Consider the following 13,262-nt stretch of genomic DNA (forward strand, 5'->3'; position numbering starts at 1 on the left):
CAAATACAAATTAAGAAGCTCATATAACAATGAAGCCCACTCAAATTAAAAAGGCATTATTCATTAATTTTTTTTTACACCCTTACTATTTTTACAGTAACAAAAAATAGTAACAAGCGTAGATTCCTGTCACACAATTTGTACTCGAACACATGTATGTTTGGACAGGAGATTATGACAGTGCAGCGCTTTTTGTGGTGTGATATACGTGGGATAAAACAGGGAGGTAGAAATTGTGTTTATGATATAGGTTAAATAATATTTTAAATTTTTTTTTTTTGCCAATTATGCTAATCGAACGGACCCAATATCTGATCTTTTGTCATCTGATTGTCATGTTGGGTGTCAAATTGTCGATACTTGGCCAATAATATTTGTAAAGTTTATTATTAGCATTTTTTTTGGGATTTTGTTCTAACATTCTAAGGGAATACCTAGTTAAGAATTCATAAATGTGACTGGTCTAGGTCGGCACTTTAAAAAAAAAATTTGATTTAATTGTCATCCTAGCGTTTAACTGTCAGAGAACAAGACTAAGAAATGAGATGATTAGGCTTAGGAAGCTCGTTATCTGTTTAAGGTTACGTGAAGGTGCCCAACAATAATTAGATGAAAGTTCACTCAAGACTGAGAAATTTAGGTGAAAAATAAGAAATTTATGGACTTGTAACAACAAGTGCAACAATAACTCTAATTTACTCGCGATGGTGGTGCTGTATATGAGGCAGATTTTTGACGAACTATAAACATCAGTTGCAGTGATACTTTATGTTCAGCCATTATTTGCCTGGATGGTCACATTGTCAACTAATACCAAAACAATGTAGAAAACCACGACCTTGTCGTGCACAAAAGTGTGGATCAAACCTCAACTAGTTACAAAGCAAAATGCAATAGGAAAAAGCTCATTTGTAAGTAGGGATGGCTGCAGGTAGGGTAAAACCTGATATCCGTGGGTGTTCGATTTGATGGTTAATTCAATTAGACAATCGATGAATAATCCATTAGAATTTGATATGGATGAAGGGTTATCGATGGATAACTTGATAGGATTTGACAAGAGAATTATAAAAATTTGAAACCCAACATTTGATACTATATATATATATGTGTGTGTGTGTGTGCGCTTATTCTCTTTAATTTGTTTTTATCTTTAATTTGTTTTTTGTTAGAACACATGTTGTCTTGTAAATTGTTATTTGTCCTATTTTATGTATAACTCCTTGTTGAAAAGTATGAGATAGTTGTTTGAATTTTCTTTTGAAATACTGATAAATTTGCTTTCCATAAAATGTTAAATTTCTCTATAGCTTTACTCAAGTTTAAAATTTAATGTAGCATGTTGATCTAACATGATATGCATTGATTTTAGCTTGATAAAAGTTAATTCCCATTTTTAAAACTATTCAGATTAGTGGGTACTTGATGGGTAAGCGAGAGACTTTGATAATAAGAGCTAAAACCTTTAGGATTATCTGATAAGATTTGATAAAAAATTTAGATATGTGAGTTAGGGTTTGATAAAAATCCCATTTTTTTAAAGTACCTAACACGTTGCCATCCGTATTCTTAAACAACTTGGGATGAAGCAATAGGTCCTAATTTAACCATTCTACAAGTATAGGATTTGAATACAATTAATAAGAGGTAACAATAGGTGGTCAGATTGTAATTGAAGTACTTTTTGTGATATACTATATGTGAGCTAAAAAAATTATTAAAATGTAAAAAATTGATTAAAAAATATATTTATGATGCAAGCCAATTACATTTTAAAAAAAAAATCCATATCCAAAGAGACCCAATCTGAGAAAAACCAAGAGACCCAACATAGACAAAAGCCTTGTTAGTTGTAACCGTGAATCAACATGAATTGGGACAGAAAATCAAAATTGTTCTCTTCTAGTTTTGCTTTTTTATATTTGTTCAAGAAATCTCTAGATCCAAGTTTTATGCATATCAAACTAGCGGAAATATGGTACAAAATTACGAAAACACTCCCAATACCCATGAAATCCATCCAAGGACACAAAATATGTATTCATACCTTCAATCTATTGATAATATATATACACACACACATAAACACACGTATGGTTCTTTAATAAATGATGTCTTGCAAAAAGTTCCCATCGAAGCAGTTTCGTAAGGAACAAAATATTCTTCATTATAATCACTTGATAATAAATAGTTCACAATCCAATTATTGGCCGGACAATGCCAATGTTTGGGCTGATGGAAATTGTCAATTTGGTGGCTTTGGCTTTCGTCACAGCTTGACTCCCAAGAAAGAATAGAGAAAGAAAAGGAAGAAAATAGAAGGGGTAAACTATGTAGGAAACTTATAAATTATTTCAATTGTCAACTTTTGGACCCTAATTTATTTTGAGTCTCAAATTGTCCTTGAACAATAATAAGTTTCAAATATGGATCCTTTAGTCCATTTTAAGAGTTAGATCCATCAATTTTGTACTTAGATCTATCAGATTTAACCAAGAAGATAGATTGAGGGATCAAAATCTGAATTTTTTGTTATTATTAAGAGGTCAATTTGAGACTTAAAACAGATAAGAGATCAAAAGTCAATAGTAATTGAAATAGTTTAGGAGCTCTTTCACTAGTCTACCCAAAAAAAAAAAAAAAAAACTTGGGTTGAAAGTCAGAGCAGAATATAATAAATTATCTGGAGATACTTATCACAGACCATAGTCAAATCTTATGTGAACTTATACCATACAGGTACATGCATCTTTGCATGAATTCAAGTTTCACACTGGACTAAAGACAATTTGCTATAGATACGTCAAATCGTACACAAAAAATGGAACATTTGTCTGATGCAAGTAGAGCTGTTAAATGAGCCGAGTCGAGTTTGAACACATGATAATCGAGCTCGACTCGAACCTCTGATCGAGCTAGCTCGAGCTCGCTCGATTAATAATTCGAGTTTCATAAGATATTCGAGATCGACTCGGTGTACTCGGTAGAAAACTCGAGCTCGAGCTTGAACTCGAGTTCAAAATCGAGCCAAGTTTATCGAGCTTGAAACTAAAGCTCGAGTTCGTTTGGGAGCTGAACATATTTAGCATATCAAAAGAAGATAGCCTATCGGCTTCTTGTACACTCATATTAGCCTGACAAAAGAAGATACACATTCATTGATATATCATCTTCAATTCGACAAGCCATGCAATTGATGGACAAATGACAATGCAAGGCAGACACGACCAAGAAATAGAAAAAGAAGTTAAAATTGCTGCGAAAACTATTAAATGGAGGAACAAAATGTCCAAACTCGGCATCAGACCAGATCAAATTACAAAATGAAAAATTACATAAAAGAGTCCAAACAATTAAACATCAGCCATCAATACGTTTTAAGTAGTTTCTAAAATGTCCAAACTCTAGACCAAGTTGACCAACATGTTTAACTTCAATTGTTCAAGAGTTAAAAACAACTTTCTTGGGTGAAAACAACGTGTGAATGATGCAGCTTTTGAACGAAATCAGCTTGGGAAATCAGCATGTGAATGAATCAGCTTGCACCAAGCAACATCAACAGCCACCAAATCAGGTTGTGAATGATTCAGGAAGTTCAAGTTCCTCAAATGTGATTGATTCGGCCGCATCAAGTGATTCGTACAAAATAAAAGTATGAAAGTTATAAAATTCTTGAAAATCAGATATAATGAAATTGTAACAATAACAAAAACATCCAATCAATTACTTACGTGAGACTTATTCTTTAGGCCATGAAGACTACAGATCCAATCGTTGCTGCAAAGCAACATTTGCACTGTCTCGACTGACATAGAAGCTCGTCGATCATCAATTACTCTACCTCTGGCACTGAAGGTAGATTCTGAAGCCACAGTTATAACAGGAGCAGAGAGTATATCGGCAGCCATCCTCGACAAGATAGGAAATATCAATCTTTCCCCTTTCTACCAAGCCAAAACATCCAGATTCACTGCAGAATGGCAAGAAATGGTTACCACTTACCAGATTATGTAGCGAATTGGGATATGGTAGTAGCCCCTGGCTCTACCAAGGTGGCTCCATATGGCGCTGCTCACGGATTCATGAGAAGTGGATTGAATGATGGCAGTGAGATGGTGGACAGATTGGTGATGGAGGTGAGATGATGGATGGATTGGTGAGTCGGTGATGGTGGTAAGAATGAAGGGTGCGGCTGCAGCTGCGACTGTGGAACAAGAAAAGGAAAGACCAAAAGAGGAAAGAAAAAATTAGGGCAAGAAACGGGAGAATGAATTAGATTAAAGTATCAAATACACAATGAAATGACGCTAATGCCTCTACTATTCGAGTCTGTTGAGTTTAAACGAGTCGAGCATAGCTCAACTCGTCTATTAAACGAGTATCCAGCTGAACTCGAGCTCGGCTCGTTTCTCTCAGTAAACGAGCCGAGTCGAGTCCTTATCGAGCCGGGTCGAGCTCGGCTCATGAGCTATTCGGTTCGATTAACAGCTCTAGATGCAAGGACATTTTTTATGAAGAAAACAACAAAATTTTCTGACTAGGCCTAATCTCCTAACCTTTTCTTTAATCTTTATTTTATGATGCATAAGCTAGTATGCCACTATATAACACTAAGCTCTAGTGAAAAGGAAGCATAAACATCTCCTCCTCAGTCTCAATCATCAAAAATGGAATTATCCATCCAAATCAACTATATCAATAGTAGGTTATGAAAAAATGTTCAGCTTGATCGTAAGATCTCATGGAAAATGCAAGAGCCAAATATTTTTACGAAGTTCTTTCTCTTGATTGGTCCAAAAATGTTGGTTTTGATGAAATCAAGAAAGCCTACGGATCAAATCTCTTAAGTACCATCCTGATGCTTGCCCTCTATTGATGAAAGAAGAGTCTACGAGGCGATGCATCGAGATAAGAATGGCATATGAGACATTGTCAGATCCAATTTCAAGAGAAATTTATGATCATGAGCTTAGTTTAGTTGGTGCTGAGGGAAGAAGAAGACTGCATGGTAGATATAACAAAGACAATTCTGAAGAGTTTCCTGGGGAGGTTTGGGAGAGGCAACTCAGGGAACTAAAGAAGCGTTCAGGGCAAAAAATGGAGAAGAGAATTGATAAGAAAATGTAAAAGAGGAGAGGACAGTCGACATCTTTCTTTCTTTTTTTTTTTTGTTGGGTTTAAATTCATACTTTTAAAGATTTTCTGTTATGTTTTGTATTTGGTAACAGATGTTGAGAGTGATCTTGTTTGATTCTAATACTTGACAAAGTTCTTGTTTCTTTGATGTGGCAACTATAAATTTCATACGGTGTGGATGTTTTTACTCAATATAAAATTGATAAAGCTATTTTTTCCACAGGAGATAATTTTGGTTCAATTAATTGGTACTCGCACGTAATGATGTAAACTTTATGTATTGACTTATGTTCCATACTCATTCAAACCCAAAAAAAAAAAGAAATAAATAAAATGACACAAGAAAACTTGATCTTACAAATTACAATAGAGATTGGTTTTACCTAGTACGTACTTGAGATATTTTAAGCTGTCCTTAAAAAAGAAAAAGGGAAAAAGAATTTGAAGCACTAACATTATACGTGAATACTGCTCAACATCTAAGAAAAAAAAGTATATAAAAGAAAAAAAAAAGAAGAATTTGAGAGAGGAGGGGAAAGACTACATGAATGGTAATAGTCTTCTCTTGTCCTTTACGTACTTTGATGAATGCTGTTATCCATTTTTTGGCCATGATCCCTTCTGTAATTTTCTTTGGACTGATCTAGACAAAGAAAGCACTTCATGGAGTTTGTGGTTCTTCCATTTTGCACGGGAAGAGTAGCATAGTTATTTGCAGCCAGACATTGGATCATAGCTTTGACCATCTCAGAGCTCTTCTCCTTGAATTGATCCATTTTTTCTGACCTAGTTCCAAACTTGATACTTACTAACTGGAAAGGACAATATATGATTTCAAGATCTTGGGAAAACGATTAGTTCTGAACAGTTTTTTTTTGTTTCTTATTTTTGGAAATTGCTTATGAAAAATCTGGCTATAAAAAGAGATTCAATATTGAGATGTTTCTCACATTTTGTAAAATTTTAGGAAAAATCGTTTAAAATATTCCTCACAATTTGTAAAATGATTTTTTTCGTCCTTTACTTTAAAAGTGTAACTTTATGTTCTTTACAAATTCATATTGGTCAAATTTGGTTCTTACTTAGGTTTTGGACTAGTTTTTGATTGAAATCCATTATGTGCCTTGCACGTGATCATTTTTAGGGGCAAAATTGTCAAATCACATTTCACATAATCCGATTCATAGCCCCTCATATTTTATAGAATGAATTTTTTCATTCTTCACATTTCACAAAATAAATTTTTTCATCTCTCATTGATCATGTGTACGAATAGATTTTTTTTTTTAAACCCACATATATGTTTATTTGATTTTACTTGAACAATACGAATAGCATGTAATATATCTCTATTTGATTTCACCTACAATAGGTTGTTCAGATGAAATGAAATAGAAATATATTACATGATATTTGTACTATTCAAGTGAAATTAAATAGACATATACAAGGGTTTTCAAAACGAGAAAAAACTATTTATACACATGATCAATCAGGAATGAAAAAATTTATTTTATGAAATGTAAGAGATGAAAAAATTTATTTTGTGAAATATAAGGAACTATGGGTTGGATTATGTGAAATGTAATTTGATAATTTTGCCCTTAAAAAAATGATCATGTGCAAGGTAAATGATAGATACCAGCGAAAAACTAGTCGAAAACTTAGGTAGGAATCAAATTTAATCAATGTAAATTTGTAAAGGACGTAAAATTATATTTTTAAAAATAAGGGATGAAAAAAATCATTTTATAAAATGTGAGAGACGTTTGAACGATTTTTCCTTCATGAATAAGGGAGTTGAAAATCTAATCATTAGCCGGCAACGTAATACACAAACAGGCAAAAGAAATAAGTTCTTAAAGTGCCAACATCTGTAGTAGGTAAAACTAGTATTCAATTATATATCTAAATCAAGTTTAGCCAAAACCGTCCTCATTTCTGACATCAACCCCCAAGGAAGAAGGAGATATTACAACCTGAAGATGAAGTGTTTCTAATAGTTTGTATTAGTGTATCGTACATGTTTTACCAATTCAAACTCCTCATTGATGCAAGACAATTTGCTATAAAGAAATTAAATCCTACAAAAGTAAAGACAGAAGCCACCAGCCAGTATGAAGTAAACAACAAATTCTTGTGACTATGAAGAAAGACCGGATAAGGACTATGAAGACAAACATTTAAGTGAAAAGTTATTCAAGCCTTCAACTTCTATCCTTTTCTTTAAGCTTTATTTAAATATCGTTGAAGTTTTACCATGTCTTGTTATAAAATGCATATAGCACCTAGCATTATAGCTCTCATATCTAATAGAAATTGAGCAAAACTTTTCTCCCTCTCCTTCTCAGTCTCAAAATAATAACATGGAAGTACTATCCTTGGAAGTTTATGCTACTAGTACTTGGTATGGAAAAATGTTTCAATTCAATCAGAAAGGAAGGTTTAAAGAGAAGATCTGTGGGCAGAAAACTATGATCACCTGTCAGGTTGCTAATACCATGCAAAATGGAAGAACAACCAATTTTTATGAACTATTTTCTCTTGACTGTTCCAAATTTGTAGGTCTTGATGAAATCAAGAGAGCCTACAGATGCAAAGCTCTTAAGTTCCATCCTGATGCTTGCCCTGATCCATCGATAAAAGAAGAATCCACGAGGCGATTTATTGAGCTAAGAATTGCATATGAGACATTATCTGATCCAATTTTGCGTGAAATGTATGATCAAGTGCTTAATTTGGTTGATTTACAGGGAAGAACAAGCCATGGGATGAATTGTCGCATGGGCAAGAGAAGAGGTGGTGGTGTTGAAGGGTTCCCCAGGGAGGTTTGGGAGAGGCAAATCATTAAACTGAAGAAGCGATCAACGCAAAAAATGGAGAAGAGAAATAAAATGGGAATCTAAAGTTAACTACCACCAGTTTTCTAGTGCTTCCAAATTTTAGTTTCTTAGTCAATTTTTTTTTTGAATTTTTATTGTTTTTTTAGTTTTTGTTCTCACTTAAGAGTTGGTCCTGTATTTGCCACCTGAAAAGATCATAAACAAGATCAAGTATTATTTTTCCTCTCTGGGAAAGTTATTGTTGCTTTTAACTTTACATTTTATTTCTTTTGAGCTCATTTTTCTTTGCTATCAGTTTTCTAAGCTTATAGAAAAACTATAAGAACAATGCCATTTTTTTGTTGCATCAATAAAGTTTCATTGCTTCCTATCTGAAAAACAAAAGCTTTATCAGATTTTTTACTAATATTCAGAAGGCCAACTATTTCTAGCGATAGGAAAGTTTTACATGTCCTATTATTTGCAAAATTTCTATTACTTGGCCATTTCTGAGTTTTAATGGAGAAAAGGAAAAGAAAATAAATCTGAAGAAAATTGCATCCTTCAATTAATCAACTTTTACATTTAAATGTTTGAGTTCCGTGTTAAAAGACAATAGATGTCCACTATCAAGTATTGGCTTTTTATTTTCAGCTTATAGTCTATTTTTCTCATCCTTTCCTTCTAATTTCTAATTTGTCAGCAAGATCTTAACCTAAATAAATTAATCTTATCAAACTAACTTAGAACATCACCGAGATTAGGTGTTGGAAGGTGTGGAGAGGGGTGGGAGAGTTTTTAAAAAAAACTTGAGTTCATAATTTATTAGGCCGATTATTGATCAAAAGCTCCAATCACAAATCCAAACAAAATATACTACCAACAAACAGAAATAAAACATCAAGGAGACAATGATAGACGGAAAAATTAAATATCACTTCTAAGATTTGTCAAATTCTTTCACAAATACAGCCTGCATTTTGACACAAGCTTAGTGAGAGAAACTTTAGAGCTCCTAGTTTATCACCAAACAAAAAAAAGAAAGAAAAAATGGAAATCTAGTTATTTTCATCACATGTGAATTGAACTTATCAGAAAATTTTTTATAAATAGTCTTGACGGACATAGAAGGCCTAAGCAGTCTAGAAAGTCGAATTCTCTAATTTACTATTACATGGCAATAGACTTGATTATTGGACAATGGTGAGTAGATAGATTAAAAGCTTTGTTTGAGAAATTGCTATATATATATATATAAGATACTATTTATATATATTCTATTTTTTTATTTAAGCAAGTAAAAGCTAGTTATCCGTTTTTCTTTTGGAAGCCACAGATTGTTTTTTCAATTCCAAGTGTGCCTTAGAAGAACTTTGGAGCTATCCCGTTCATAGCCCTAGTCTTCAGTTGGCAAAAGTTCAAGGCGGAAAAGTGGAGGCAAGAAACTTCATAAGTGGAGTTGGCAAGAAACTTAAACAAGAATATCTTATTAAATGGAGGCCACCCCAGAGGAGCTTGTGAAAGTGAATGATGGGGCATCAGCAGGCAACCCAGGGAAGGATAGAATGGGAGGAATTGTCAGAGATAAAGTAGGCCTTTGGCTAGGGGGCTTCTCAGTGGGGTTAGGGGCAGTAACCAATATTCAAGCAGAATTGTGTGCAATCCTTAAAGGTTTACAGCTGGTTTGTGAGAATGGCTACAGGAAAGTGATAATTGACTTAGACTCCAAGGTAGGGATGAAAATGATTGAGGAAGTAGAAGAAACCTCACCATACTATAATGTTGTGCAGCAAATCAGAGTGCTAAAAGTAAGGAATGGTCATATAGCTTAAAAAATGTGTGGAGAGAAGGAAACAAATGTGCGAATTGGTTAGCAAAAGAGGCAGCCAGGAGCCAAAGAAACCAGGGAGAAATTGGATTTCCTCCAGGAAAGCTCAAAGAACTTATAGGTGCAGATATAATCGGGGTAGTTACCCCAAGATTACTCCCTGTATAAGAGGCATTGCCTCTCCTACGTATCCCCAAAAAAAAAAAAAACGGTTCAAAGTGGAAGCCTAGCAGGAAACATTTTTGCCTTGTATTTCGGAACTTCTATGTTTCTGTATTTTGGTTTTTAATTAGGATTAATAACACTTTGCCCTCCTAAACTTAGGGAGTGGCTACATTTTACCCTCCTCAAAAGTTACATAGATACACGTAACCCCCATGAAGACTAGTCAAAATTAGAAACACAAAAAAACTGAGTGTAATGACTTTATTGCCCTTTTATTCGTGAAATTATCTATAATCAATATCATTTCTTTTCATTGCTAAAAGATTTATATCTTCTCTATCGTATCAATTATACAAAATATCAAAGTAAAAAAAGTTAAAGAAAATTAACATTTAGTTTATGAGTAAATCTTATATATACTAACATTGTATACACTATCATGGTTGGATGCACGACAGATATGCAAAATTTAGGTTTTAAATTCAAATTTGGTTTATGTGTCATACATCTAGTAGTGAAAGTATATACATTGTCAGTGTATAGAATATTAATCCTTAGTTTATATCCTTGAAATTTTTCTTGTTGGATTAATTTTTACTTCTATATATGTTTTGTTCAATTTATTAGACTTTAAGTGAAGCAAAACTAATAAATAACACAATACTAAAAGTAAATACAATTTCCAAAATTAAAAAAAAAGTAATACACAAACTCATTTTTAAAGTAATTTTTTATCATTTTAATTTATTTAAAATTTTAGACAAATATCATTGTCATTTTTTTGTTTATCAAATTAGTCTAATATGAAGTTCTTAATCAAAATTGCTAAAAATGGTTGATATGCCTCATTTTTAAACTTAGAGAAAGAAAATGGAGATTAAATCAAATTTTATTTTTTGAGAAGAAAATGCAATAATAGTAAATTATAAATACATCAACATAAAGTGACAATAGTATTAGCTTAAAAGTTCACATAAACTAAAATAATAAAAAAACTACTTTTTGAAACAAAAAACAAGTTTAGTATTACCTCTTTTCTGAAAAGAAATTCAGCATCTATGTTTATTTTAGTATTGTGTTATTTATTCTTTTTTGTTTGACTTCAATTATAATAAATTGAAAAACGCATATATAAAAGTGAATGCTTATTGATAGAAAAAAATATAAGGATATAGAATATATTTAAACTTTATTTAGCTTTTTTGAGTTTGACATTGTTGTATAGTTGGTATAATAGAGAAGACATATACTTTTTAGCAATGAAAGGAAATAATACTAAGTTATAGATAATTTCATGAATAAATGGACCATAATGTCATTGTGCTTAATTTTTTTGTATTTTTAACTCTGACTAGTTTTCATGGGGGATAAAGTGCATATATTTAAAGTTGAAGGTTGGGGGGGGGGGGAAAGTGTGACTACCGTGTAAGTCCAGGGGGGCAAAGTGTTATTAACCCTTTTAATTATGCTTCGCAACGGTGGATTGAGGAAAAATAAAAACATGGAAAAGGCAGTGAAATGGTCCCGATTTCTAATAATCCGTCCAAGGGTGACAAACCAAAAACGAAAAAGAAAGAAATATGAACTTCGACATACGTAAGTAACTGAAGCACTAGAAACAATTGCACAAATAGTATTTTACAAGCAATTGGAACCAACCCGCCAAGGAGTTGATGATAAAATTGTAAGCTAATGATTAAAAAACTAATATGATCATCTAAAATTTCTTGATGTTACCGCTCACAAAAACAACAGATAAGGCTCATTATTTATAAGAAGATGCAATCATTTGCTAGTACGATCAAGTGAGGCCATTTTAGAAGAGAAGATGTGCTTTAATGTGCCTTACACATTCAAGAAAGCAAAGATTTTTGTTAAGAGGGAAAGCTATAATGAAGAAGGTGAAGGAAAGGGGTTATTAGCGAAGGAGATTGAGAAATGGAAGAAGCAACATGGCATGATTATAATACAAGAAGAGCATGATGCTTCCAAGCCCATCAAATCATCCCATGATAATAAATGATCATCATCTTTCTCTTCACTTATATCTTTTTCATTTGGTAACTTGTGTAAGTAGAAACTAAGCCTAATTTGTGATGTTTGTTTCTTGTTACCCTCTTTTTTGTGGGTTGGTGTGGGGATGATGGTGTGGATTATTTTTTTATCATTTACCTATTATATGTGATGGTGGTGTAATGTTGGCAAAGTTGTACAGTGCTTGAAAGCTTTATGGCATATAAAAATTATCCAGTCTTCTCCGTGTTTTTGCCTTTTTGTTTTGAGATCTTTTGTTGGGATTCAAAACCTTCTTCCTCTCTCTCCGTTTGACTTGCTAGAGAGTTTTTTTTTTTTTTTTTTTAAAGATTTTTTTGGTGGGATTGATCATCAAGAATTGGTTGATTTCGCCTATATACATGTAGCAGACTCGAGATTATGTGTTTTGAACACGTTTCCATTGTTGATAATATCCAAGTGGATCAAAGGATAACTCTTGGCCTTTTTATTTTAGGTCGATTCGTTATCCATATTGATTTTCTTCCCGAGTTCAACGTGGGATTATGATTTATGCCAATTGCCAAGTTGATCAAAACAGTGTATTAATTGACTGGTCGAGATATACATGTTCAATTGATAACCATCCACCACCAAAAAGTGGTTTAAGGAAGATAACTGCTGAATGATCCATAGTGCAGATTGGAACCGAATGATTTGTATAAATCCTGCACTTTGCACACGTTATCAGTAACAGTTCGAGAATCCCTGGTAGATTAAGAAGAATGTCATTTTATGATACGATGTTAGCTGTTGATGGGATTTCATCACGAACCAAGAAGTAGTGTTCGATCACTCCAACTTTGGATTTTGTTAAAGAAAACAAAAACGTGATATTTATGTTAGAGAAATAGCAATATAATAAAAAGTGGGACAAAGAGTAGCACATAGTGTGGGACAGAAGATCCGTTGCGAACAAAATCTATCCATGAACTTCTTTTTTTCCCCGTTTTTTGGGTTGGCCAACTCCAATTTGGCAAGGCTTTTGTGAATTTGAGAGCATAATGCTTGTTGATCAAACACTTGAAAAGGAGAAAACAGGAGGAAAGCCTTGCATTTGCTGTCAAAAAATTGTTTGCTAACAATGTGTTGTAGGGCTAAAAATTTGCAATGTCAAAGACAGAATAAGTTTTCTTTGAGGAAAAATTGCAAATAAGTTTGATGGAGAATCCCGGAGTTAAAAAGTCTATCAGAAAAACAGCGAAAGTAAACCTTGAAGGGCCAGTGGATAAACATCTTGAAGAGCTTCTGGAGGCTGT

At 33.1% G+C, this 13,262-nt stretch overlaps 2 protein-coding genes across 2 annotated transcripts; both read left to right on the forward strand.

Moving 5' to 3' along the window:
* Positions 1-3,977: 3,977 nt before the first annotated feature.
* LOC140011237 (chaperone protein dnaJ 20, chloroplastic-like) lies at positions 3,978-5,127 on the forward strand. The gene is made up of 2 exons (XM_072060001.1): positions 3,978-4,136; positions 4,849-5,127. Exons 1-2 carry the CDS (start codon positions 3,978-3,980, stop codon positions 5,125-5,127), a joined length of 438 nt encoding a protein of 145 aa, XP_071916102.1.
* A 2,375-nt stretch (positions 5,128-7,502) lies between these two features.
* LOC113700553 (chaperone protein dnaJ 20, chloroplastic-like) lies at positions 7,503-8,042 on the forward strand. Its single transcript, XM_027221028.1, has 2 exons — positions 7,503-7,620; positions 7,702-8,042. Exons 1-2 carry the CDS (start codon positions 7,503-7,505, stop codon positions 8,040-8,042), a joined length of 459 nt encoding a protein of 152 aa, XP_027076829.1.
* Positions 8,043-13,262: the final 5,220 nt, after the last annotated feature.

Source organism: Coffea arabica, chromosome 7e (genome assembly GCF_036785885.1).
Source record: "Coffea arabica cultivar ET-39 chromosome 7e, Coffea Arabica ET-39 HiFi, whole genome shotgun sequence".
Taxonomy (NCBI): Eukaryota; Viridiplantae; Streptophyta; class Magnoliopsida; order Gentianales; family Rubiaceae; genus Coffea; species Coffea arabica.